We start from the raw sequence: 27,596 nt of genomic DNA, 5'->3' as shown, positions 1-27,596 counted from the left end.
CAAAAAGAGATGTTGGGTTTAGGGACGGTGATTGGAAATGAACGTCCAAATCGAATTTTTGGTCTAGGGCCCCAAACAATCTTGTGCTGGCTCTAAGCCACCCCTGAATTTACTAGGAGCAATAAGATGAAAAACTTTTAAGTAGTTTTGAAAACGCAATACCTGTAAGCAGTGTATGCTTGCATCTGACATGTCGATTTTAAAATAAGCATTCAAGTCCTACTTTGTAAAGGTCACAACGAAACACTGTTTATCTTTGTCGTACAGGTAGAAAAATAAATGTTCCCTCTCTGCGCTCCTAATGACATTACTTAGCTGAACCTGGGCGTTATGTTATAATTTTAGGAGAGAGTTTTCTGCTTTCTAAAACTTCAGTTTTGCTCACTTTAATGCAAACAAAAGAGCAAAATTAAAAGTAGAGAGAAACAGCCCTCTGTAAACATTTTGTGCCTGTTCCCTTTACAGCGTGTCTCCCCAGCGAGAGTCGTTGCATGAGCTCGGATCGCCATGGTGAGACGCCCTGGAATGCAAAGCTGCCAGCAGAGCGCCTCTACATCTGGCTGGCAGGTTCCTGAGGAGAACGAAGCAGATGGGAGGGAAGGTTTGGAGGGTCGGCGAGGGACCCTGCCCGGGGGCCCTGCCGAGAAAACGACACACGCAATCCTTCAGCAGCCCTTCATTAGTCTGCCTGTCACCCTCCGGGCCCGCCAAAGACATGTTTACATTCAACACAAAGCCGGAGCGCCGTCTTGGGGAGGTGAGAATAAAACAGGAATAAAAAGAAGTTGCTGCGGCAGTTCATATGAAACCGGAGGGCTGGTTCGCCACGCTGCCCACGTCAGCGATACGGAAGGCGCACACACCTCGAGACACGAGAGGCTTTTATCGCCACAATATGAAATGTCAGTCGTCTGGGACGAGCCGTGTTTGTTTTCTGTCATCGAAGGCGCCACGCCCATTGAGAGCAGTGACAGCTACGGAGGTGAGGCAGACGGATACAAGTTTCCCCCTCGACCCAGATCCCGAATGGTGGAACATGGCTCTCGCTCATCCTCGCATGAGCCGACTCTCGTGCATATTCAGTGAGCAGAAACCTGAACGTGGTCTCCCTTTTTATAGCAAAACTCTTCAGGAAAGGGCTTCAGCGTGCTTTCGAGTGCGATTAAAGTTCAGGAAATAGTAGTATTTGTGTGCGGCTGACACGTCGTAGTAAAACTACCACGCAACAAACAGGAATTTCCACAGGGCGTGCTCGGGAATGCCGAGTAATTGGATTCATTTGATTGTTGTAGTGTACTGAAACGATCGCCTTGTGTGTGTGTACGGATCATTGCAAAATCCCTTCCACAGAGCAGCCAGCTTACAGTGGTGTTAACAGAAAAACACATGTGAACTGGATTTTAAAGAGGTGAGCGCGTTTGCTCTCTCACGCGGAGGCGCGGTTTACCCCTTGTGCGTCTGGGAGCCTTTCCAGGGCAACGCCAAAACGGCAGACCTGAATGTTACCAGTCTTCTGCTGCGTGTGCCGAAGAGCACATCTGCACAGTTTGCACGGACCAGCAGAGACAAGTTCCTGGAGCTCAATAAACACATCAAACCCTTATTATAGCCAGCTTTTATAGTGATCTCAGTCAATATTTAACAAACAAGATAGTAGTGGCATGACATTAGATTTCTGAGTCCTTGTTGACTGGGAAAGTTAGATAGTTAACCAGAGACGGGCCAATTTAGTGCTTCAGGAGTGATTTTTTTTTATATATATAAAGTTTTTGAAATGTTTTAGCTCATTATGGTTTATGCAGAACTGTATCTTTGAAACAAGATTACTGCATGAACTTAAAAAGTCATCAAAGCATTTAAATTAAAAATCTCACTTTTCAGGCCTTTAAGAAGAAACAAGTCCAGATTTAGGCTGTATTACAATTAGTTTGCATTTTATTTTTTTTATTCATTTATCTTCCTGTGGATCTGTAAGTAACCTCTTTTACTCATTTACTTATGTTATTGGAAAATGAACATATTAGTTGTAGTTCTGGAGATTGGATGCTGTTTTACGCTCTGACAAAATTACAAAGCACAGGCCTTCACCTCCTGAACCTGCTCTAGTTTAGGTTTGCTTAGCAGATTTCAATACAAATAATCTTGTTACATTCTGTAATGCTACATTTTAGATATTAATGAGTTAGGTTATTAATTTAACTAGCTAAGGATATTGTTTTATGTAGCTTTTACATTTAAGTCAAGAGGCCCATTAAGAGGTGTTTTTAAAAAGTCTCACGTTGACTCACTAAAACTTAGCAGAAACTATTTTAAAAATAATAATAAAAAGGTAGGTAGTGTAGTGTGTGGTCACATGTGACTGCTTTCTTGCCAGAAGAATTGAAACGAGCTGCAGCGAACGCAGCTGCAGAACACTGTGGAGTTTTGAGCTCCCCAAGCCATCCGCCGAGTCTCCCCCATAAATTCAGCCTCTGTTACTTAACTCCACATTCCAGCATATGTGCTGCATGCTCCGCTGACCTGAATTTCAGGCTGCCTGGTTGACACACACATACTGTCGCAGCCAGCCAGTTCATGTGTGTGTGTGTGTGTGTGTGTGTGTGTGTGTGTGTGTGTGCGCTTCTCATTCCACTCCTTCTGCTGTACTCGAGAACGTCTCGACGAACAGTTTCCTTTTCAGGTGCATGCGGTTTGGATCAAAGCATGAAAGGCTGGAGCAGCAAACCTTTCTCATCTTACTCCTTTTGAAAAGAAACCAAACAAAATCTCGCTTTGTTTAAGGAACATTTAAACATAGCGCTTTATTAGGGAAACCAACTTAAAGCTGCTTCCTTAAAATGTGTAAGCTTCCACCTCGGAGTATGTTTAGACTCCAACGTAAGACCCAAGCACCAGTGCACCTCAATGTACAGCCGGTCAGGCTGCGTCCAGCATGATTTCTCTTGTAAGCATCAAGATGTTGTGAGCTAATGATTAGAGGTTTTGCTAGAGGACACCCTGCAGCATCAGATGAAAAGCAAAGGAGGAACATTGTAGGCCTGAAGCACTCATATTCTCATATTCAAGGTGTTTCCATGCGAGTGGCTGCATAAACAAAAAATGTGTGATGAATTTCAAAAACATCTAAAGACTTGTGGCACTCTGGATCAATTATGTGGCACAGATTTTAACTGTTTAGTTTCTACATGTTACCAATTTGTCCTAATTTACTTTTATTTCATACCCATAAAAAATAAAATATTCTCTACCTGAGCACTGTGTAACAGCTTATTGATGTCTTATGGGGAAAAAATGGCCATAAACATCATCAAAAGTTATGCATAATTAAGAATTTAGAATTTCTATGCATGTAAGGTGAGATCCTCCAGTCTAAAACGAGTAATTTCTCTTTCATTTTGAGATTAGAAATTGCAAACGGTGTATGTTTTACAGACTGATACAGATAAAAATAAAAACACGTCTTTTTTTTTTTTTTCTAAACAGAATTTGTCTTTATGCAGTCGGTCTGGTCATATTCCCGTTTTTTATGTGCGACAGCCTTGATGCAGTGCAGTATAACAGCAGCATTCAGTCTTGTTATTGCTCCTCATTCTTTGAGCAGTGTGACTGTAATGAATGTGACTGTGTCCATGATCATCATTCATTATATTAGCTGCTTATGTAAGACCTGGGACTCCAGATCGCCACGCACAGGAGGAATTTAACTGACACTGTGGCAGAGGGGGAAGTAAATTACACACGCAATCATGTGAGTGTGCACACATCACATTTGAACAAACCTGGAGGGAGGAAAGAAACTTTCCTCGCTGTTGAAACTGCTAATCAGCAAAGCAGAAGACAGCTTTTAAAGTGGTTTTGCACCTTGCGGTCTAAAGTAAAACAAAAGAACTAGCAGGTCAAAACTGATCAAGGTGTTCGGTGAAAGGCAAGTCGTCCTGCAACTTCGCCCTGCCTCGGGTTCTGCTGACTCAAACACTTTCAGCAAGCAGAAACGGAGAGCCAGAACAAGGAGGTGGAGAGGGGAAGGGAAGTCAAGATAACAGAAAAACCAGATGTGGTCTCTGGGGTGAAGAGGGAGAAAGCAGAGGGGTGAAGAAACAAGAGGGGAGTGCATGGGATGCCTTTTCGTTCAAACATGGGTATAATTCAAATGGCTCAGCGGGGAGCCGACTGCCCTATAGGCACACACAGGAGTTTTTCGAGGGGGGAAAAGTCATTCATCTCAGCTAGGAGTAGAGGACAGCGGAGGAGTAAATTTAATTAGCGAGAAGATTAGGCTGACAAATGGCCTGCTCGCTCCTGAAGTGTGTGTGAATTTAAAACGGGATTCAGTCGGCGCTCCGGCGCACTGTCTGCACTGCAGGACGGAGAAGTGAGAAAACACTATTTGGAGGAAAAAAATAAATCTGCTGATCTCAATTATGTCAAAAACCAGAGCGGTAAAAATAGGAGAGACAATCCTTCCCTTGTTGAAGAGAAGTGGAAGCTCAAATGCTCAGCAACATTTTACTGAGTTTAGAGTTCCTGTGAACAGGTGGCACGAGGGAAAGGGAAGGTTGAGTAACTTCTCAGCGCTGGTCGAAAGGGAAACATGTGGCACGATAAGCGCGTCACAGACATCATCGAGAGCGGTTAAAGAAAGAAAGGGGAAGGAAGCAATGCCAGAGGATACCAACCACACCGGGCCAATTGGTTTCTCGATAAACTCCAGCTGAAGCTCTGCAGCTCTGGTAAGGGCAGAAAGCATAAGAATAAGCAGAACCACAACAGAGGCCGTCTAAATGGAGCTGCCGTGGCTAAAGTCGGGCTGCAGCAGATAAGCAGGCTACGTCGGGGACAGATGACCCAGTGGGACCCCAGCACCCGCCCCGCAGACGACTCCGTCTGATAACGAGACACAAATATATGCAGGGTGCCTCCTGAATGCCTGGCAAGGCAGCAGCGACAGACGCCCAAAAGCAGAAGATCAAAGCATAGCAGTGAGAGAAACTGATGCCGGAGTGAAATGAACTGAGCACATCTATTTAGTTTGTAAACTATTGCAATAAATCTGCAACGTGACTTCTTTTCACATCTATTGGTATTGCTATAAGTGTGTCTATTTTTAGGAAGAAGCTCTTTCATTTATGATGTAAATGATAAATTGCCACTGTGCCTTATATTAGCCATCACTCCCTAACCCTATCTGCGCACTTAGGATTGATTAAGATTTAATTCACTTTCATAAATTATTTTTGTATTAAATAAATCTCAATAATTCACTTAAGTTAAGTTGTTCATACCTCTGTAAGATTGAGATCAAAAGACTCTTAATTTTACCAACATTTATCTTTTAACAGGAAATAATGTTAACATTTTGGAGTGGTCTGACTTGAATCTGTGCAGGGAGCTAAAGATTAGGGTGATGGCAAGGAGGCATTCCAATCAGATAAACTTTCCGACAGTGAAATGCCTTTTACATGGTTTGATTCTTGGAGCTCTGTGTCTCATTTCAAAAACCAACTTCTTGGTTGAAAACATAATACATTTAAATCTACCAGGAGAATTTTTTTTTTTTTTTTGAAGGACAGTGTTAAACTTGGCATACATTGTGGATTTTGCATAAATACTTTCATGGAAACCAAACTGTAAAACATTTTATTCCTGCCAATCAGGTATAATAAATTCCAGTAGCATGTCTAACCAGACCCCACCTATAAAATACGCCTTGCGGCATTTAAGCTGGACTTTTATTTGCCAATTAGACCGCCTTGTTAATTTTAAAGGATGGCTCTGTGCTTTTGGAAGGTGAACCAAAACATCCCAACCTTTGACCGCAAAACGACACTGAGTCAGGGCTCGAACAGCAGCCCCTCCCTGAAGAGGCGTCCGATGGCGCGATGGAAGAGAAAGGTGATGACTACGACACTGGGGATTGCTGGGGATTTAGCATGTCTGCGTGTCTAAAAAGATGTTTCAAACTGGTTGAACAAGACAATCAGAAGAGTTTTGGTTTCAAAATTAATCAGCAGACCAGGAATTTTTCAACATCTTCACTGACGTTGTTGGACGTGACAAGAAAAAAGGAAAGGACCTAGACAACCACTGACTAGAAAACTGCTCTTATTTTAACACAACAGCTGACTGCTAGAACAAATCCATATCATGTAATGACACTGAAACCCTAAACTAAAAAGAGAAAATATGCTTTAGTGTTAATCAGTTTTAAGTATTACTTAGTCTTATTCTAGAGGGTTAATTATCCATAGACATTTGCCATACTTGTTATAACACAAAAATGATCGAATATTTATGCTAGCTTTAGGTGTGATATTTTAGGCATAACTTGAAAATGCAGACCAGCTGAACTGAAATAGAAATCTCCAACTTTAGCTACTGTAGCTAATATTTCTGCTATTGGGAGTTTAACGGTACAAATAAGTTGATTTGTGCATACGGGGTAAGGGTTCAATTCGCGTTCAGAGCAACAACAACATATAAACAGAGGTTAAATGGTAGGTTCCTTTGCTAAACCAGTGGACCAAATAAAAACCCTCTCAAAAACAAACAGATGTTGCCAGCGAGGACGCTCTAACAGAGAGAACAAATTATAGCAGACGTAAATTATTCACTGAATTTGCAGATATTTTCAGGCACAGCAAAGTGTGAGATTATATATACACACTGCTTGCCATATATCCACAACTAGTCCCCCACTGATAGAGCAGTATCACTAGAGGCATGACGTTTTTGCTCACCGCTGATAAAAAAAAAAAAACAAGAAGAGTCTTCCAGCTCATGTGTGCAATCGCTACCAATTATTCTAGCCTTACATTTAGTTTGAAGGGTTTTAAATAGTTACCCTAGCTAATATTTTATTGCTGCGGATTTTAATACAATACATGTGGATGTCGCCGTGGGCCGGCAGGAGAGTTGCACAGTGTTGCACTCTTTAAAACAAAAACCTGGTAAATTTTCAACTGACTGCTTTCACAAGGGTCGAGCTTGTGTGCCGTAAAGATTTGCCGGGAAAGAAGCAACATTGCATCAATAGTTACCATTACTTCCACGTATACCCAGATGTGACAGGTAAAGTATGTAGCGCAGGACCTGCACCGTCACAAGGTCCTGACGTGTGCAACGGACCTTGTAATTTGAGGGCACATGTTCAGACAAAGATTCGCCTCATAGCTTTGCAAATAATGAAAATTACATCGATGAGTGTATGGGGCCCTGTCATTACAAACAGAGACGGAAAATTTCCATGCAAACAGTCACAGGTCTAACAAAAAAAAAAAAAACACACACACATGATGACATATTGACGGGGCAATTATACCCAGTTAAGGTCATGATGTTGATAAGCGGTAAGAGAACTCAGGTGTTTACTAAATATAGTTACGGCTATCTACCTTTTTAAACAAGCTTATGATAAGGGAAGTGTGGAAGCTGGATGTAGAAGTCTTTACTGGCATGAGCATTTGTCAATTTGGCTGATCATCACTTCGTTGGTAGCAACCAACCACACCCGTCATTGGACATGAGGAAACTTCTGTGTCTCAACCCCTGCGGCGTAATCATTCAGGACCTACGTCTATGTCTCGCAGGTCACGGAGGAATATGTCCTTACTTGTTTCACTTCATGCAACACACACACACTATTACTCACTGCCAGACATGTGACTAGCAAACCCCAAGCCCTGATAGCGTGTGTCAGCATTTAAACACGCCCATTTCAGCCACTGCTCATATGCTGCCGGTCACATCAGCTGTTTCTTGAAAGCCACAAAAGAACGCCAGCTGCATTTACAGGAAATCAACGGGCCCAAAGAATTTACATCGTCTTATCGCGCCTTGCAAAAGTATTCATACCTGCTGAATTTCTGCTGATAAGGCAACTATGAGTTCACAAATGTGGCCTTGGGGTATAGAAGAGTGGAAGAAGAAAGCCATTGTTGGAAGGAAAAGCACAAATAGCCAAATTTAAAGTTTGCCAAAAGACTTGTAAGTGACACAGCAAAAATATGAAAGGAGGCCTGAGGAGACCAAAATGTAACTCTTTGACCTACATGCAAAGCTCTATTATATCTGAAAAATAACACACACTTGTCATGGTCTAACTTGGTAGGGGCTGCATCATGATGGGGGAATCTTTTTTTTCTCCAGTGGGGTCAGAGTTGGTGAGAGTTGATTGGAAGGTGGATGGAACTAAATACAGGGTGATATCAGAAAAAAAAAATTGTTAGAGGCTTCAAAAGACTTGAGACTGGGGCAGAGATTCCCCTTGCAGCAGAAAAACAACTCCAGACATACAGTATATAGTCAGAGCTGCTATGGAGCAGGTGCTAGAATGGCCCAGTCAAAGTCAAGAACTATATTCCATTAAGAATCACTGGCAAGACTTGGACAAAATTGATGTTCAAAGATACTCTCCACTCAATCTGACTGAGTTTGAGCTATTTTGCAAAAAAAAATAATAATAATAATAATAAAGTGCCAACCTTGTGTGAAGATCTAAGTATTCATTCAGGGAAGTTGAATAAAAATGTATGCCACAAAACCAGTTTTTATTGCTTAAAAATATCAACAACCATGTATCCTTTCCCTTCTGCTTAATAATTAGACAATATTCATTGTTAGCCTGTCAAACTAAATCCCACCAAAATACTTTCAAGTTTGTAGTTGTAAAATGAAAAATAACATTTTTAATGTGTATGTATGAACATTTTTGCAAGGCAGTCTGCAATGCCGGGAAATCACTATTTTGTTTTTCTAACTCGAAGGAGTTTGCTTCCTAGCAAGATGGAAGTCTAAACAGAGCAAAAACAGTCATCTGTGTCTCTCGTGCCCACATCATGAATCGTGAGAGTCGTTCCCAAAAATAAGCTGAAGAAAAACAATTTTGTGCTTGAGAGTGTTGCATGCTGGGAAAAAGCCAGATCAGAGAGTGTGCGTGCCATCTGTGGACTTCTGAGTCTGGAGAAATGACAAAAAAAAAAAGGGTCCAGATCCTCCCCGCCTCCATTCACAGCATTATTTTAGGCAGGATTATCTAATTTCTGACAGGATTCCCCCCCCCCGCCTGTCTGCCTGCGGATTTCAGCTGTGAAATGGAGAAAGATCTAATGCATGTCAAGCTGCACTTTCAAATCATCTCATTATCTAATTTCAGACACGATGGACTTTTGGAGGAAAACTCTACATCTGATTTGCATTGCAGGTTGATTTTCACTAAGAGGAATAAATCTGATTTCTACCTGCTGCTCGGAAACACAATCGCCAGTCAAACGGACTTAAAGAAAATGCACAGTGTTGCAGAGTGTCAAATGTCAACTTACCTGTGTTTTTCAAGCTCATTGTGTGATGATCTGAAAGAAGAAAAGACGAGTGTCAGGACCAGGATCATAACACCCCAAGATCATCACATAGCATGAGATTCTGTGTCATAATAAAAGGCTAAATGTTTTTTTTTGTTTGTTTTTTTATCTAAATGTCAGAGAGAAGAGTCAAATAAGCACATGCAAACAGATCAGAGAGGTTACATTGCACAGTGATGTGGTGCAACAAAAAAGACTCCAAAGTGAACAAATGTGTAGTATATTGTAAGAGATTTGACAAAGAAGGAACAGAAACATGCTCGGGCATGGCAACAGGTTCTTTTTAACCATTGGCAGCCTGACCCTTCAGCATCATCATCAGATTTTCATTTAGCATTAATATTTAATAAGACAATGAGAAAAATGTATGTTTTATTCAGGCGAGACAGGTAGTAAGGAGTCAACCAGATATTATTCCAAGAGCACATGTTGACCTAAGCCTGAGCTTCCCAGTGCTGTTGATGATCATCAGGGCGGAAAGGTTAAAGGTTAATGAGGAGTTTGTATTACACAAATCCTTGGTGAGGAACATTCTGTACAGATGGTGGAAATTCAAGACCATTGTTAACCTGCCAGGGAGGGGTCAGCCAACAAAGATAACCCCAGGAGAAAGGTGTGTAATAAGCTGTTATTCTCAGGATCCTCACAAAGGAACTCATGTTTGCCTCTAAGCATCTTAAGGCCTCTTTCACGGCGGCTAATGTTAATAATACCAAATCCGCTATTAGGGCAACACCACACAGAGCACTTTGAAAACATGTCTGTCTTTATTTAAGAAAAAAAGAAAAAAAGGAAAACAAAACTTTCTGGTTTCATTTTGTGCTTTGAAAAGTACAATACAATGCTGTCTGAATGTTTTTTGCTTTGCACATGTCAGTTTGTACTCCCCTTGAAAAGGTTTCGTACTCCCACTGACAAATGGCTTTTCACAGAGATTTTCTAAACTTACAGAAATTGTGACTCAAGTGACTATAACATGGACTCATTAAGTCACTCACACTCTACTTTTATCTTTTGTAATGAATATTAGAACCGCAATCAATAAAAATAGGGTGTCATTTGAATTTTTTTTTTTTTTTAAAGTCACAATTCATTTGAGTAATTTGAGCACTTCAGAAAAATATTTGTCTCCATAATTTTTTTTTAACCTTTACCATGTCACGCTTTTGCTATTTTGGTAATTTTGTACCAGCATTTTTCAGGTATGAAAAGTAGCCTTATGCGACGTGACAAGTTGTACTGCCAAACGTCTCACCGTGAGTATGTTCCTTTTTCTCTTTGACAACCATTGATTTAAGGTCATTTTCACTAATCTGCTCATTTTTCAACTGAATTAAATTACAATTTTCAACTGAATTAAATTTAAATTTTCAACTGAATTAAATTTAAATTTTCAACTGAATTAACCCTTCCAGACCGAATGGATCGGCGACCGTACAGCCAAATTTGCAGTACCGTAATTCCGCCACATTTTGAGCTACATGACAAATTCCAACGGTTTATAAAAGGGGAGACGTTGCATTTTCCAGCCAACCTCGGGTTATTACGGTAATATCACCCCCGCCGTAGCAGGAAGTGAAATTAATCCGAGGGGCGCTCTCTTAATAGATGGTAAATTGTGAAAGTAACTTGCTAGATATTGAAAGTTCCAATTGTTATGGATAAAAGGGCAAATATATATTTACTCATAGGACATTTAAAGACCTGTGTACAATTAAAATATGCAAAAATATCCAGGTGGAAATTTGAAACTTAGGTATTAAATTAGACGTGGTTATATTCGTCCCATAAGCTACCGTCTCCTGGTCCAAACTGGAAACAAAACCAAAAGCAATAGAAATAGTTTTGAATATAAGCATGTCTGTATTAAATTATATGAGATTTGGATTTTACATGATATATTTCATCAAAATATTAAACTACCAATTAACTAACATGCAATGATTACTTAGATCTGTACAAAGGAATTAAGTTGGCAATTATGTTATAGTTTATTGTTAAAAATATATATTCTAATAAGAATTTGTCAAATTATGATGGAAACAATAACACAATAACTTTAAAAATACTTGCTTGCTGTTTCATAAGAGCATCAAAACAAGACTGAAAATAATTATTTCGTACCGTTTCAGTAGCACAGCAGTATTTTTAAAAAATGAAGAACTAAAATACAGTTTTTCTTCGGCTCAAACCACTGCAAATGTTAATATCACAAAATATTAGAATTTCTTTTGTTTTTGTTGTTTTTATCCATAGTATATATGTCCCCCTAAGTAGAAGTAGGTATGACATGGAAGGGGCAAAATGTCCTGCACTAAACTAGAACAAATAGAAACATTCACACAAAATTGCACACTGTAGTGTGATGGATTATTATTCATTTGAAAATCTATGTTTTCCAGCAAGGAAAGGAGCTGCTTGCCATGGGAAATTTCCTGACAAACCATGAGCCAACTTGTATTTGCCTTGGGAAGATTTTGTAGCTGCTTTGACAACCAATAATTTTAAGACATCCTATAATTTTCCCATAGTCGACTGTAAGGAAAAATGGTTATGAGTCCGTTAAATAATATCTCCTAGTTTTTTGTTTTGTTTTTGTTCTTTTGTGATTAGCTGATATCAAAAGAGTACACTAACTTAAGATGACATCACAACCATTGTCAATATAATTAAGGTGTAAAATCAAATCAAATGGGTAATATACAATGAGATTAGGATTTAGATCTATGCATTCTATGACTGTTTATCTTTATCATGTTATCCAGAAAAATAAACTGATATGTGATGGTTAGGAAAATGGATATGAAATATTTTGTGTAGGGATAACAAATGGAAAACACGTGAATTTATGAAGTATGGGCTCGGATTGGCAGAGCTGCAAATTGACCTGGAGTCATAAACACGTTCCATCATAAGAAAGGCTCTAAATTACAACGTAGCAGCCAAAATGTGATGCCGTGGCTCTGATTTGCTACATCAAACGATGAGAACAAACTGTGCAGGAAAAAAGGCAGCACATCTGGCCCTGGACAGAATATCAACAGAAAGTGGGTCATGTAACAAGAACATGAGCCTAAGCAAACAACACGGTTTTTGACAACGAATCTTAAATGGGACGAGGGAATTGTTGCTAAGTAAGTAATGAAGTAAGTAAAAAAAAAAAAAAGTTTTAAAGGACATGCAGTAAATAGCTCGCACCACAACCAAAGCTGTTCTGTTTGCCTTACAGCTGAAGTGGAAAACTGATCGACATTTACAAGGGGAGACGTCCAGCTGCAGCAGAGGGTCACAACCCTGCTGACTGCAAATTCTCACCAATTTTTACTGCTACCGCTTTACGAAACTGGAACAATTTAGTGAAGCCGAGGAGAGCTTTCTGCCAAGCTTCATGACAAATATATGTAAAGTTCAAAACTTTTAAGTGCCATTCTAAAAGCAGAGCCTCAATTTTAAGATGTGTTTTTCAATCGTGGCCAATAGCTGCAAAGAGAAAATGCAGGGAGAGCTCAGCTGAACTGATACCCCCCCACACACACACACACACACACACACACACACACAACGAGGGATCCGTGACACCGCATGCACGCTGCACCCACTGCTGCAGTTTCTGCATGACGGCTGATCAGCGGCGAAGGACGCGGAATAAAAACGGCTCTCAGACGTCTGGAGGCTTCAGACGCTGCAGAATTCCTCAGCGTACACGGGCTATTCCGAGGAGCGACTCCCCCCGTTGTGACACGCAGGCAGCCGGGAGGGCAACCGAAACAGGCCCTCCGTTCATGAGGGTGTCATGGATACCGTGGCAACAAAAACAAAAACAGCAACAACAAAAGGGGCCAGACTGACAACAAGCCCTTTTCAGACTTTCCACCACCCTAGAGCCCCCCCCTCACCTCCCCCTGCCAAGCTCACGAAAGCAGTGGTTCCCACAGCTGTACCGCAACAACAAGCCAGTTTGACGTGCTGAAAGGGTTACGGCTGACCCGTCTGCACAATATCATCCCAGAAGGAGCACAGGATGTCACACCGCTGCAGATCTAAGAAGGCAGACAAAGAGCTTCGCTCCCAGCTCGGAGGAAGTTGCGCTATTGAAAGATGTAGAAATTGGAGGAAAATGTCCCAGTCAAAGCACGAGGCCCGAGCAGGAAATCGTGAGGAGGAAGAAGGGAATGCTCCAACCCACAGGTTAAACCACACATTTTTACATGTTATGTAAAAGCATGGTGTCTGGCATGCAAAACCAATGATGCCATGTATCAGTTTTTAGAAGGAAGTAAAACAGCAAAGGCCATCCCCTGAACATTTCCCTACTCACAGGAAGGAATTCAAGGCTGAAAATAAAGCTCTTTTTTTTGTATGTGACTATTTATATGCGAGTGTAGTACAGAGGAGTCTCAGTGAAACAGAAACTAGTAAACAGCCAAAACACAGCGATAATTTCAAAGAAACTCAATGGGGACCGCTTCTTGCTATGCGTACATGTGAAATACTATTTTGCTTATTCTCCCCGAGAACAGACTCAGAAACATGTCACCCGTAATTCTGCCAAGTCAACCACCTTTTTAAACCTGATTAATGTTACATTTTCTTCAGGTCCACCCACCAACTTGAAGGGCCTGCCCGTGCACAGAACTAATGGAGGAGTTTTAATTAAGGGCAGTCACATTAAGATGGAGTGAAAAATTGGTCCTCGAACTCGGTGGGCATGGGTTCGTTCCGCAGGTATGTGTGTGGGCCACCACACCCAGCACACACATCCGCACTCCCTTTTCATCATTCACCCGTTTATTGAAAGGATGCATTTCCTTGTAAGACCAACAGAATGTTGTAGGAACTGGATGAACTTGAAGTATTGTTTTAATTTCACAAAACTTAAAACAAAGCTCTTAACCTCAACCGATCACCCGCTGCATAGTTTGCTACTGTGAAATTACTTCCTAACTATTTAACAAATCAACTTAAAAAAAATAAAATAAATCTTAATCAGCATTTAATTGTACAAACAAAAATATAAATCATACAAATTCTCTTAGACAGTCACAACTTATCCAGACCAACAGGTATAGTTAATGACCAATTAAATACACTATTACACACCAGGATCAAGTAAGTCTCAAAAAAAGCATATAGTTACAAAAAACAAAACAAAAAGAAACTCCAGATTAGTCTCCTATTGAGGGTGTGTCTCCATATGACAATACATTTCGCAGAGATAAATGAAGGGAAGCTCAATCTGGTGTGACAACTCTGTTTTTAGCAACATGAGCTTAAAAGATTTATTACCCGATCAATGACTCAAGTTTCATTTCAAATAGGCTGTGGTTTGTCACATGCAAGGATTCGTTTGTCAGCATGCAAAAAGAGTAATTTACGATTTTAGCAGCAAAGTTCTACATTTATCCAGCAGCAGTAAACTTTTTTTTCTTTCTTTTTTTTTAGTATAAATCCAGATTTGATTAACCCGAGAACCAAAGCTGGGTCCTCGCGGGGCCAAGACTAAAGAGGCTTTTCCACAACTTGTATGTCAAAAAAAAATGTCATACGTTGACGCAAGCACTATTTTGCGAACCTTTAAGTCATTCTTACATTTGCACTGGATGATTGTTTAGTGAGAAACAAATTATTTGTTGCGCACCACTAATGACACTCCGACACGTAAAGGATTTCCAACCCAGTTATGACAAAACTGGGGGAAAAAAAAAAACTATTAAAAAAAAAAAAACTACACTGCCTCACTTTTCCTTTACTTTGACCAAAAAAAGTTTAACATGTTCTGCTATCAGTATGGTTTTCACACTGGATGACCATCAGTAGCACACTGCCTCCGTCCTTCATTTCCTGTGTAAATGGTTATAAGCTTCTCTGTAAATAGCTATCTAATACAAATGTGGTGATGGTTTAAAGTTTAATGAAATGTCCAAAGTGTCATATCCTGCTGGTAAAATATTACTTGCTTATGATTAGATTAGTATGTTTCCAGTGTCAAGCTAAACCAAGATTTTAAAGATGTTATGGTTGCAGCCACCTGCAACTGTATATGCGCTATAATTTAAGTATGTAATTTAATTTAATTCGGATTAATTTGCACCGATACCATGTTATACCTTCACAGTCTTGTGTCAATTCGAACCCATGTCAGGGATGTTTTGTACCCACAGAGATCATTTAAAGACACTGGTTTACTTAAAGTCATCTGGACGTCACTCAGAGTTGCAAAACACAAGTTTGATCAGAGGACGGAATCTCTTACATTTCATAAGAGTCGAGTAATCCATGCGGTGATCAGAACGACAATCAGTAATACTATCAAGAGAAATACATTCATCCAGCTGGTAAATATTTGGGTTTGTAATGGTTGTTTACAGGTGTAACTGGGAGCACGTGGGCATGAAATGGGAGCATTATGGCACAAATTATTGGGAAAGAATTGTCAAAGGTAAACTGACTCAGACCTCAGGGGTTGATTGTCACATTACACCATGACCATTTCAAAAACTTTGCAGACTGAAAGCTTTTCTAATAAGAGGAGTTGACTTCCACGGGATCTTTTTGCCAATCATGATCCAATTTGTTTCCTCCTTTGGAGATAATGAGTACCCACTCTGATGACCAACGACTTACAGTAGTTTTCGAAATTTTGCTACCATAAGGAAATATTCTAAATAAAACATCATGGCAGGGTTATTTTGGGTGAGTGTTCATCATTTTGCCCTTTCATATCTCTGTAGTTTAGGTCACTTGATACACAACTTTTTTATGCACTAAATAGTGCTGATCTCAGCAGGACATTTTGTACCGACTATGCATTACTACTGGGAGATCTGTGCACACTGACAAACATCGGTTTAAAATAATCTTCTATAATCTACTCATGCTCCGCTATAAGGAAATGTGGCTACTCTACACCAATAGGGTAATATTTACTAACAGGAAGTCACTCGGTGTTATTTTGGGGTTTTTATGGGTCAGAATCTCCCTAATTATAAAGTCCGTAGTGAATAATACAAAATTAAATTAAATTACACATGAGTTTTGAGCATTTCTATAATTAGAAATATCATATAATATATAATTAGAATAAGCCTATAAAAAGTACTAAAATAAAGTGATATGCAAACCCACATGGGAATAAATAGGAAGGCATGGAACTACAATGCAAAGGTGGCACAAAGCGGTGAACGCAGAGCTATTCTGAGAAAAGGATTCAATATTAACCTTCAGTCATTTATCTAACAAGCTAGAAATCATAAAGTAAAATTGAATCAAAACTGAAACTTGCGTTTATTTTGTCTGTGTGCAGTTCAGTAGCACATCTTGAGGATGTGTTTTCTAAGCGGGAGAGGTCGTTCAGCGGAGATCTGACCAAAAAAAAAATTAAATACTGACAGTTCAACCAAAAAAAACATGAGGACAACAACAACCTTCTTGTGTTCTGTGTGTCAGAGTGTGGGAAGAAAGTGCAGGACTGCAGTTCCTGAAATGCGACCCTCTGTCACTCTCTCTCTTTCTCTCTCTCTGTTTTTCTTTTGCAGGACTTTCATTTTGCAACCAGACACACCAAACAAAACACTCTCGCCACATGAAAAACACAGCGTTTTAACCCAGGTGAAAGCATGGCAGGCTGTGTGAGACATGCTGCAGAAACGAAAGGTTAAATGCATGTCGGGTGTGCGTGTGTTTTTCTCCCTCTCCGGTTCTCTCAGCATGGGGAGGGCAACACAGAAACAGACAGAGGCAGCAGAGTTGACAGTGTACGCGTGGCACTGTTGATTGGAGAGACCAAAACACACTGATCCCAGCCCAGACATACATACCAGCAGGGCTGCTATACTCATGTTTATGCACCGCTAGAGTTTACAATGGCATGGCACGTGAAGGCAAGACATATAGCTACATATTTACCTATTGTTCTGAGCTTTTCTGGAAATTGGTGTGGCTTTCGTTTTCTTTCGGGAAAAGTCACTGCTGTATGGTAAAACAGACGCATAACCATGCTCTGCCTCTGTGGACACACATAAAACAATAAATAATGAAATGTTAGTTTACTGTTAGCCAGTCAATACAGGGAAACGTGAAATTGCTATTATGTCTAAATCCTTCCAAGAAATAATCCATTAGTACAAACATTTTTTTATATCAAGGTAGAGTGCACATTAACCCATATTTTTAATGCAACTGTTTTAAGCCCTGTTTTCATAGACTAAAACGACAAGACATAAACAAGTCGTATCTCTACAAAATTAGATTACATCATTCTTTCTGTAACACATCATGTTTCTCGGTCCACTTTGTACCCATCGCCTTGTCTGTGTCCCATTGAGAAACAAGTGACATCATACCTGCACTGAAGGCAGGATAGTGTTAAAACCCAGAAGCATCGAGCCTCATTTATTATGTCACAAAATAACTCCTTTAAATAAATGCCTGTCACTTCTGCTTTAAATACCTCTGTCTCGTCTCTCCAAATATTCTGCAGCCTCCAGCAAAATTAAAAGAGAATTCAGTTCCATCTTCTCCGGGTCTTGGTGTTCTTTAAAAAAATAGAAAAAAATATATATCTATCTACACAAGTGTACAATTCATAAAATAATGGAATGAAGATGAAAAATAAAAGCTGTTCTTCAGCGGAGCCCAAACGCTGCTACGTTCACTTCTGAGTCCTGACGACTCCAAACTACAGTAACAGCAGCACCTAAACTCAGGAAACCAACTGATTACACCGCTATCCAATCAGAAAACCTCCCTGAGGTGCGTCTACGCCAATGAAAGTCCTCTTTGCGATGTCATTGGCTTGACTGAGTGAAGTCATTGGCGATATACCCTAGCAACAGCCGCTAGTGCCCGCCTTTTTCGATGCTGATTGGCTTTCTACTCTGTGTGGAAGCGTCTGATTGGCTAATGAGAAAGAGGATGGGTGTTTTTCATATAGTTGAACTTGGATGTTGTTTTGGTTTCCCAAAGTGAGCTAACTTCTCGAAGTACGGTTTCTGCGTTTTGGCCGTGGAATAAACGGCATTTGTTCAGTCAGCAAGGCTCAATTATACTTCAGTCATATATCGTTTGGCATGACAAGTACTCAGTCACACGGATGATATTTTGTGTTTATTTCCTGTACAAGTCATTCTGAAAGTCTTCAGCTGGGCCATAACACCAAGCTGAGCCAGCTGTGAAGATAAAGCACCATTGCAACACACAGTTCCCTTTAAATATGTTTATTCATGCCTCGTCTTTTAATAAATGCGATAGCTTGAATGCACTGTAAGAACTTTTTTATGCACAAATTATGGTATTTAGAAAAAGAATACTTTTTTTTATTACAACAGCAAATTGTATCCTGAAAAATTAAGATTCAACCTTCATTTAAGCATTTTTTAAAATTGGGTCATGGGGGGAGTAACATTATTGGTAACCACCATGTCATATTTTTTTTACAACCCTTTTGCCAACAGAGCAGGACTGCCTTCTAAAACATTTCACAGGGTGTTGATGTAGTCATATTTGTTTATAATTATACAACTGAAAACTCATGGATAGTCAGAAGCTCATAGATCATGATGCCTGTTCATGTTTCCTTAGGGGGGAAAATGACATGACAGCCATTTCTCTTTGCTACTGAAGGCAAACAGTCTATAACTTTATTCAAATTTTGTCATAATTTGATGCTTTAGTCACATGTCCCTTTTAATTGTACACAAAACTGTAAAAAAAAAATCTTTCATAACAGTCAAAGTTTTACTACTATGCTAGCTACTTTTTTTTCTTATCTTGCAGAGTCAGGTCTGTCTGCAGTCATGATTCATGACCATTGCGTCAATCGAGATCATGTGACAGAGATCAGCTCTTGAAATTGAATTTGATAGTGGAAAATTCTACCCCATCCATCACCAGCTAAGCATGAAAGAAAAGTGTCAGAGGTTTCGCAGAAATAGAAGAGTTATGAATTTCAAAAGGCTTTCAAATGTGAGTTTTTTATGCGCATGGCAGGCAGTTTCTCATGCTAGAAGCCAGATGTTTGTTGGACTGCATTCTGAAGAAAACACCAACACATCAGAATGAGGAAGTGACTCTCAGCGTGAATTATGAAGACCCCAAGGACCACAAACACAGTTTATGCTGTATACTCTTGGTGATATGCGACACATGAGATCCTCATGGGGCCCATGCTGCAAGATAGTATATCGAGTTATGTTGTAAGTTAGTGTGTGGCTTTGGAGTTCTGTTGATGTCAGCAAGTTTAACAAGAGTGATGTGCAAACTGAAGAACCACCTAAAATATGTGAAGCTGTTCACAGTTGTTAGCTGCCACACCAAGACAGATGATACTGTCTGTCTAGATGATAAGTATGCAACACTTTCATTTGCATAAATGATCTCATGAAGAGCTCTTTTTTTCCCTCTACTCTGCTGCCACAAAGACCAATGGATTTTTATTTATTTATTTTTAAAATACCAACAGAAAGTAGACTTACAAATTAGAAGGAAATTATGCACGATAGTAAGATGTTTTTACTGCTGAAAGTCTGAAAAGTGTGTTAAGAGTTTGTATTTGGCCCTCTTTTACCCTTTTACCCCTCATTAAAATCAGGTGTAACCAATTGTTAATCTAATCCACCTGAGTTTAATTTAATCACAGCTGTTCTGTTAAGGCCTCAGAGGTTTGTAGAGAACATTAGTGACCAAGCTTTTCTTCAGAAGGGACAGGGGCGAGCTGTGTCGAAAATGGATCAACCTCTAAAATAGAACGTAAACAGCAATAGGACAATAGAAAACATGCCAAGGCTGCGAAAGACTTGCGATGCTGACAGAGTTTTGACTTCCTGCAGGACAAAAATCCAGAGCTACAATGAAAAGGTTTAGCTCAAAGTTCTGTTTTAAAATTATCTGGAGCTAAATTAATTTAGAAATCTATGGCAGAACTTAAAATAATGTTCACAGAAACTATTAATCCATTTTGCAAACTAGAATTGGTACACATTTCAGTTTCTAGACATGCAAAGCAGGTAGTGACAAACTACAAAAGATTACCTGTAATTTTAGTGAATGGGTAAAGCATTGAATCAGGAGGCCTTTGAATACAAATGCACACTTTTCAGGTCTTTAAGTGTAAAAATATATAGTACTCCTTATTTTATAATGTCTTAATGATCTGTGCTAAAAGTAAGTACAATTCAAAATTTGTGCAGATAAAATGTAAAAATGTTCAAGAGTTATTGGTACGTTTGCATGATGTTGTATAACACAGTCAATTTCTGAGTAGGAGATAATGTTTTAATTTGTGGAGAATGTTTTTTATTTTTAGAGTATTTCTCAAATGCAGCCTCTCTGCAGTGATGTCCAGGATGCAGGTGTTTTGAGTTGCTTGGCCTTTACCAAAACTAAACTAGTATTTGGTTCACCAAGCTCAGGCCATGCAGAAACCACATTCAACTGCTAATCAAGCTGTATTTAAGTTTCTGTCTCTCCGACTCCATTTGCATCATGTTGAATGTGGAGAGCCATTTCAGCCAAATTTAATTTTGGCTGAAATTGAGAAATCATAGTAAGAATGAAATCACACATAGTGTAAAACTCACTTGTTTCACAACAAATGAACTAATGCATTTTCTTCTGTTGAACCTCATGGTGTGTTTTTGCCTGTATATCACAACTGTCCTTAAGGGTAAAATATGAGAGAGTCATAATAGTTGAACCCCTCATATCATGTGCCCACATGCGCAAGGACACTCTTTACAACTACAGTCTGATTGCAGGAAGCCACAGGTTCACTGAGGCACATGAAGTGTGCACTTAACCGGTGTAACACTTGTTTGACCTTGTAAGAACCCATTACCATCTCTGCATATCCATAGCGCATGTGTGTTAATCCGTACCTGGAGAGGATCTTTTCTGCAAGCGAGCATTTATTATCATGAGCGCATAGTCACTTCTGTTTTGGAAGTTCTGTTTTCCCTGAAAACTCACTGATGTGAATTTCAGAAGAAATGTGTGGCTTTCTGCTGCTGCGTTTACAGTAATTATTCAGTGACACAATACTTGAAAAGCGACAAAGATATTCACTACACACGGCTTTGAAAACATGAAATCGGCAAAAACCCCGTGAAAAATGGCAGTTGCATGATTATCCAAATTTTGGATCCATTTCCTGGATTTTACTTTCATGCTGGCATTTGCATTTTACTTTTTGCATTGTTTTCCCTGGACTGATCAAAAGATTGTAAGCCAATTTTATTGCAGGACTTTCATCTTCACAACTCAATATAATTTACAAATAAATAAATCTCAAAAGTGTGGAGTGCAATTTTATACACCCCGCTTTTCTCCACTACCCCTATATAAAATCCATCTCAAACCAGTTGCCTTCACGTGAAGCTAAGTAGAGTGTGTACTTCAGTGTTGGTATAACTGAAGTTATTCTGTGAAAGCCTCAGAGTTTTTTAGTACTTTAGTCCTTTTCAGTACTTTTTAGAGCAAACAGCACCATGGAGACCAATGCATACAGCAGACAGGCCAGGGAAACAGCTGTGGAGAAGAATTAGGCAACAGTAAGCATTACTCAGAAAAGCAACCAAGTGACCAATGGTAGCTTTGGAAACTCAGTTGGGAGAATCTGTCGGTAGGATGGGTACCTGTCAACTCCCCATGTCCGACTTCTTTGGAAGACTTGAGAGATTGTCATGCTTATAAAAGAGAAACATATTAAAAATATCGAAAGTTCGACATGGGCTGAGTAAGACACCCAGCACACGTGTAGAAGAAAGTGCTCCGCTCAGAGGAATCTACAATTAAATTTGTTGACCTACATGCAAAACTCTTTATCTGGCAGAAAACGTCATCCTGAACACATCATCCTCACTGCGAAGCATGATGTGGCATCCCTGTGCATCTGATGCCACGGGGATGCAATTTTCAGCAGGGACGGAGAAACTGTTCAGAGTTGATGGGACTGGATTGAGCTCCTGTCAGCCCTGGCAATCATGAGGGGGCTGAGAGGGTTCACCTTTCAACAGGACAACAACTCCAAACACTGAGCTACAAACCAATGGAGTAAATCAAAGGATATTCATGCATCAGAACGGTCCAGTTAAAGTCCAAACCTAAATCCAGCTGGGAATCTACAGTAGTGTTTCACAAAAAAATTATAAAATATTTATATACTATAATATAATATAATATAATATAATATAATATAATATAAAATGAAAAAGGGTTTAAAAGGTGAGTGAATACTTTTGCAATGCAGAGTGTAATTACAGTCACAACTTGTTCAAGTGGTTCTTGCTTATCCATTCCAGCACTAGCTATTCTTTTGCATCGCTTTACAAAGGAAATAGCTTTTGTCCCTCCTGCTTCCATTCTTTCTATTTATAGACTTATCATCTGCATGCTCTGTGATCACAGTGGCTCAGGCCCTGAACTGCACAAATGCCCCAGGCCTGTGCAGCCAAATGACTACTCTCTCCTCGCTGCCTCTTCCTTTTCCTTTGTCCAACGTCCATCTTGGCCAAACATCTTGACATACTGGCAGCACATTGCTTTTGACAAATGGTGTTCATGTCACAGATCAGCCATGGTCAAATCTGTTAGAATGATAAGACTATTACATCCATTAAAAAAAATAAAAACTAAAAAAAGAATAAAAAATAGGTCATAGCAAAAGAGAAGCTATTAAGCCTATTAAATCAAATGCAATCATATTTTTTAGAAACCGATAAACAAGCAGTTTATATTTTTAGATATATTTTATGTTTGATTTACATAAAAATTTTCTTATAGTAATATAAAGTGTGGTAAAAAAAAATAAATCAAAAAGTCAACAGTGAAAATAAAAACATTTGTTGTTTCCACTCAATTCAAAATCAAACTTCATCATAAAAATCAAACTTCATCAAACTTCATCAAACTCCAGTGAAGTTTGATTGCTGTAAACCTTCTACTGTTAATTACTGTAGGAGCATAGAACTGAAAAGTTTATTTTAAATAAACTTTTACTTTAGATCAAAAAAGTACTGAAAGTTTCAGCTCCAATTTCACGTCACTATGTCTACATATTTTGTTTTTACGTATTCGATTGAGAGAAAATGATCATTACCTAAGTAAAAGATATAAAATGAGGTCAAATGCACAACGTTACTGCATTGTACAATACATCTAAATGTAAAAGAATGCAAAATTGCAGGTTACTCTTCAAGGATTCAAAAGCTACAAAGCTCTTGCATGAGTAGAGACAAAACTAAAACTATTTTGCATTTGGAAAATGATCATTCTCTCCTGGGAATTAGTTGTGGCCCTCATGAAGACCTGATGTGACCCAATGAAAACAAAACAACAAGCAAACAACATCAGCAACATGTTTTCTTCGCTTTCATTAACTGTACTTCTAAGGAGCTCATTTCAAAGTGTCAAGTTCTCTCAGGAAATGAAGCAAAGCCTTCCAGTGTGTTGCTTCTCTGTCACTTTGGTTCATAAAGAGGTTTCAATAGTTAGAAGTTGGCAGCGGTGGAGCAAGGAGAGGAAAAATGCCAAAATGGTTGGTTATTCTTCATTTTTAATTGTCCAACATTTCTGTAAATGTCACCACTTAGCAGAGTGGTTTGTGATTGAATGCAAGTCTTGCCAGAAGTTGTCCAAGATAAAACAGACCAACTTGTCGAAAGTGCTCCATCCTGAGTTGTTTCTCCTTTTTAATCCTACAGTGCATTATAAGAGTATTCATACTCATTAAACTGTTTCACATTATATCATGTTACAATGTATTTATTATATTTTTTTTTGCTTGTTTGGTTTGAACCACCAAGATGCTTATAGTAACTTTGAAGGAGCTGCAGGGATCCACATATCAGGTAGAACAATCTCTCTACTGGAACTGCTACTGGCACTTATGCAGATCTGGCCACATGGAGTGTCACGAGACAAAAAAACTATTACTGAAGTAATAAGAAGTCCTGTTTGCAGCTTGCCACCACAATGCAGGGGTCACAGTAACCATGGGGACAATGGTGATTTGGTCAGCGGAGAAACTGGAAAAGTTTAGACTATGTTCAAATTGTTATTTATATGAAAAGTACCTCTGCAAAACGTCCTGAAGATGCAACTGACATTGTGAAACATGGTGGTGGCAGTATCATGGTTTGGGGTATCGATTTGAGGAAAATGTATGACCTATAAGATGCTGCCAAAGATTTGATGCTGTGACTGAGGTTAACCTTCCAGCAGGACAATGACCCTAAGCATACAGCCAGAGTTATGGTCTAATATTTTAGATCAAGACATGTTCATTTGTTAAAATTAACCAAAGTTCATGCATAAATGCATCTCTGAATTTGTGGCACGACCTAAATATTATTCTATATTCTCCATCAATCTGTCTGAGCTTGAGTTATTTAGCAAAGAAGAACAGGCAAAGCTTGTAGAGACATAAATAGTTGCAGTTATGTTTGGATTAACGGAGCAAAAAACCCAAATGAAGGTTGATACATTATTGGAATTTATTGGTGGAGAATGACACTGGTTGTTGCTGCTTAAGCTGATACTTGAACTGCAGAATCAAGAAGGTGTTTTTCTTGTCGACACTGATCGCTCACTGACAAGCTCAGTGTCAGAAAGCACCCAACACCACGTTCCAGATGCCTTTTGGGCCAAAGTTCCTTGCTGCAGTCTCTCCACTGTTTTTGTTCCACGTGTTATCAAGATTTATACAGTTACTTCCAGTGAAACTCCACACACGGGTCAAAAGTCCATAAACAGCTTTTATATTGTATTTTCTGTCTACAGACTCAAGATCAGGAAAACACTTTTCTTATTTGCAGTTTATATGTCACGACAGAACTAAGGTGAGGCAAGAAGATGAAACGTCTACAAATCGATTGCAATAACAAGATCAGAAATGAAAACTTTTACGCTCCAAGTGTGTGCGATCCAAAGGAAAGACGTGATGAGATAAGATGATAAATGCGAAAACTGAAAGCAAGATCTCATATGTGTTTGAGCTGATGAGTGGCAAACAGTTTTGACATCAATAAACATATCTGCATGATTCTTCTTATATGGCCACAATTACAGTTCAGACAGTCCAGTCATCTGCTACTTTATTAAATACAACTGTTTGTTTTGTTGCCAACACAAGCAGCAAATCAGCACATCACAAGGTGAGAACTCAGTGCATTTGGACGTATAGAGGTGGTAAACAGAGCCATCTTAAAAGGAGATTTGGGTTATTTTTAACATGATTGTTTCTGCAGGTGGCAAGTCTAAGAGTTTCAGAACCGGTTGATCTATTGGCATTTTTACAAACTATCAGGTTTCCAGAGAATGGTCAAAAAAATGTGCAACAGTTGTGTGGAGAAAATGTTTTTGTTGATTTCAGAATGCAGAGGAGAATGTGCTGAATGCTTAAAAAAAATGATTAAAAAGCAATAGTACTTCAAAGTATGTGGAATAACATACCACACCTACATGATACCTGTACTTTCAAATAGAGAGGTGAAACCCCATCAGGCGTCACTCTTGTCAGCTAAGAACAGGAAACTGAAGCTACAGTTCAGACAGGCTCACCAAAGAGACTGGAAAAAATGTCACCTGGTTGTATGAGTTCAGACTGAGCTGAGACATTCAGATGGTTGGAACAGAATTTGGTGTCAACACCAAGAAAGCATGGATCTATCCTACCTTAAGTCAGTGGTTAAGACCGGTCATGGTTTAATAGTCTAGGTGATATTCTCTTGTCAACCCCTCTTCAGTAGCAACTAAATCATCGTTTAAACTCCTCAGCCTACCTAAGTATTGATCATATCACTTTATGAACACATTGTTCTTATTTTCTAATGGCAACATCTCCCAGAATAATGCAAAACTCAAATAATCTCAAGCTGGTTTCTGTACTGCAGTGGTCTCCCCATTCGTCAGATCTCAATACAATATGTCACTTTTGAGATGTGCAGGCGGCAATTCTGCACCAAGTGTACGATGCCATCGTATCAGCGTGAACCAAAATCTCTACGAAATGTTTCTGAAGCCTTATTGAATCTACGCCACAAAGAATTAAGACAATTCTGAAGGGACTAACAAGTTGTACCTATAAAAGTAATGGATGAGTCGAATCTAAAATTAGCTTAATGGAATATGCCACATTGCCACATCAAGAAGTCTCAGTTGCTTATATCATGTGACATGTTCCATGATCCCTCCCATGGAAGAGTCCTGTGAATCAGAATTAGTGACGTACCAGAGAAGTACCAAAGATCTGGCTTTTAACTGTAAGACTAAGCGCGTCCGCATGAGTCTAAGATCCAGCTGTATCATTACTCAAGCAGACATTAACTAAATGCTACACTTGTTTAGCTTTTTCGTTGATTCTTTTCCCAAATTGGAAATATTGTTAAGGATAAATTCTCGAATACTTCAGGAACAGGAAATAATGAGCAGGAAATTGAAGAAGTGAGTAGCGAACACAGGAAACTACTCACTATTTAAGGGAGCTTAACTATGGAGGGCGTGTTGTGAAATGGTGAGTCTGACCAGGGGAATGTTAAAGAGCTGTGGAAGAGGAGTGAGAGGGGAACTGAGGGAAAGAAAGAAAATAAAGACTGACAATAGAACAAACCAAAATGAACATATGGAAGAACAAAAGAAATGTGGAAAAGGAAAGAAGTGATGAGATAAACACAAGGTGAATAATTGTACATGGTGAAGAGCCTAACAACAATAATGAACACCAGAAAGGAATTAACATGGAAAAATCTTTACTGACGATAAAAAGCCAGAAATATCAGGAAAAAAACCCCACAAAATTAACAAGAACATAAACACATTACAACAATAAACTCTTGACAGTGATTTTCCTCTATTCACTGTCGTGTTACGTTACAAACACGACAAGTTACAAACACGCTGTAACTTGTGTTTGTAACTTGAAATGCAAACAAATCAAGAGATATGAATACTCTACACACACACACAGAATCTTGCAAAAATATTTACAGTCTTTCTATTTATTGCAGTTACATTAAAATAATAAGTGGAGTTTATTGTAAACTCCGTTTACAATAAATGATCACAGTTCATTTCTATCCTTCACAACCTCAGCTTTGCAAAAGTTTTCACGTGTGTGAATTCTTTTGCAAGAAATGGATGTGAGAGATGTGAGAAAACTGTGAACAATGGAGAAACAGGACGTGGTCCACTCTCCTTAAAATTACCCACACATTTATTTACTCCTGTATCGATGTCTCTCCCTAAAGC

General features: G+C 39.2%; 1 protein-coding gene across 1 annotated transcript in view; it reads right to left on the bottom strand.

The window, feature by feature from the left end:
* The window catches only part of mxd4 (MAX dimerization protein 4), a 32,265-nt gene extending 14,195 nt beyond the window's left edge, over positions 1–18,070 (bottom strand). Inside the window, exons 1-3 of the mRNA XM_007567259.2 lie at positions 17,806–18,070; positions 17,262–17,361; positions 9,318–9,347 (exon numbers count right to left, since the gene is read on the bottom strand). Of these exons, the coding sequence (XP_007567321.1) occupies positions 9,318–9,347; positions 17,262–17,361; positions 17,806–17,869 (194 nt within the window). The 5' untranslated portion in view covers positions 17,870–18,070. The remainder of the gene's footprint in view (positions 1–9,317; positions 9,348–17,261; positions 17,362–17,805) is intronic.
* Positions 18,071–27,596: the final 9,526 nt, after the last annotated feature.

Source organism: Poecilia formosa, unplaced genomic scaffold (assembly GCF_000485575.1).
Source record: "Poecilia formosa unplaced genomic scaffold, Poecilia_formosa-5.1.2 Scaffold206, whole genome shotgun sequence".
Taxonomy (NCBI): Eukaryota; Metazoa; Chordata; class Actinopteri; order Cyprinodontiformes; family Poeciliidae; genus Poecilia; species Poecilia formosa.
The sequence above is the reverse complement of the archived record's forward strand: the minus strand, read 5'-3'. Positions and strand labels throughout refer to the sequence as shown.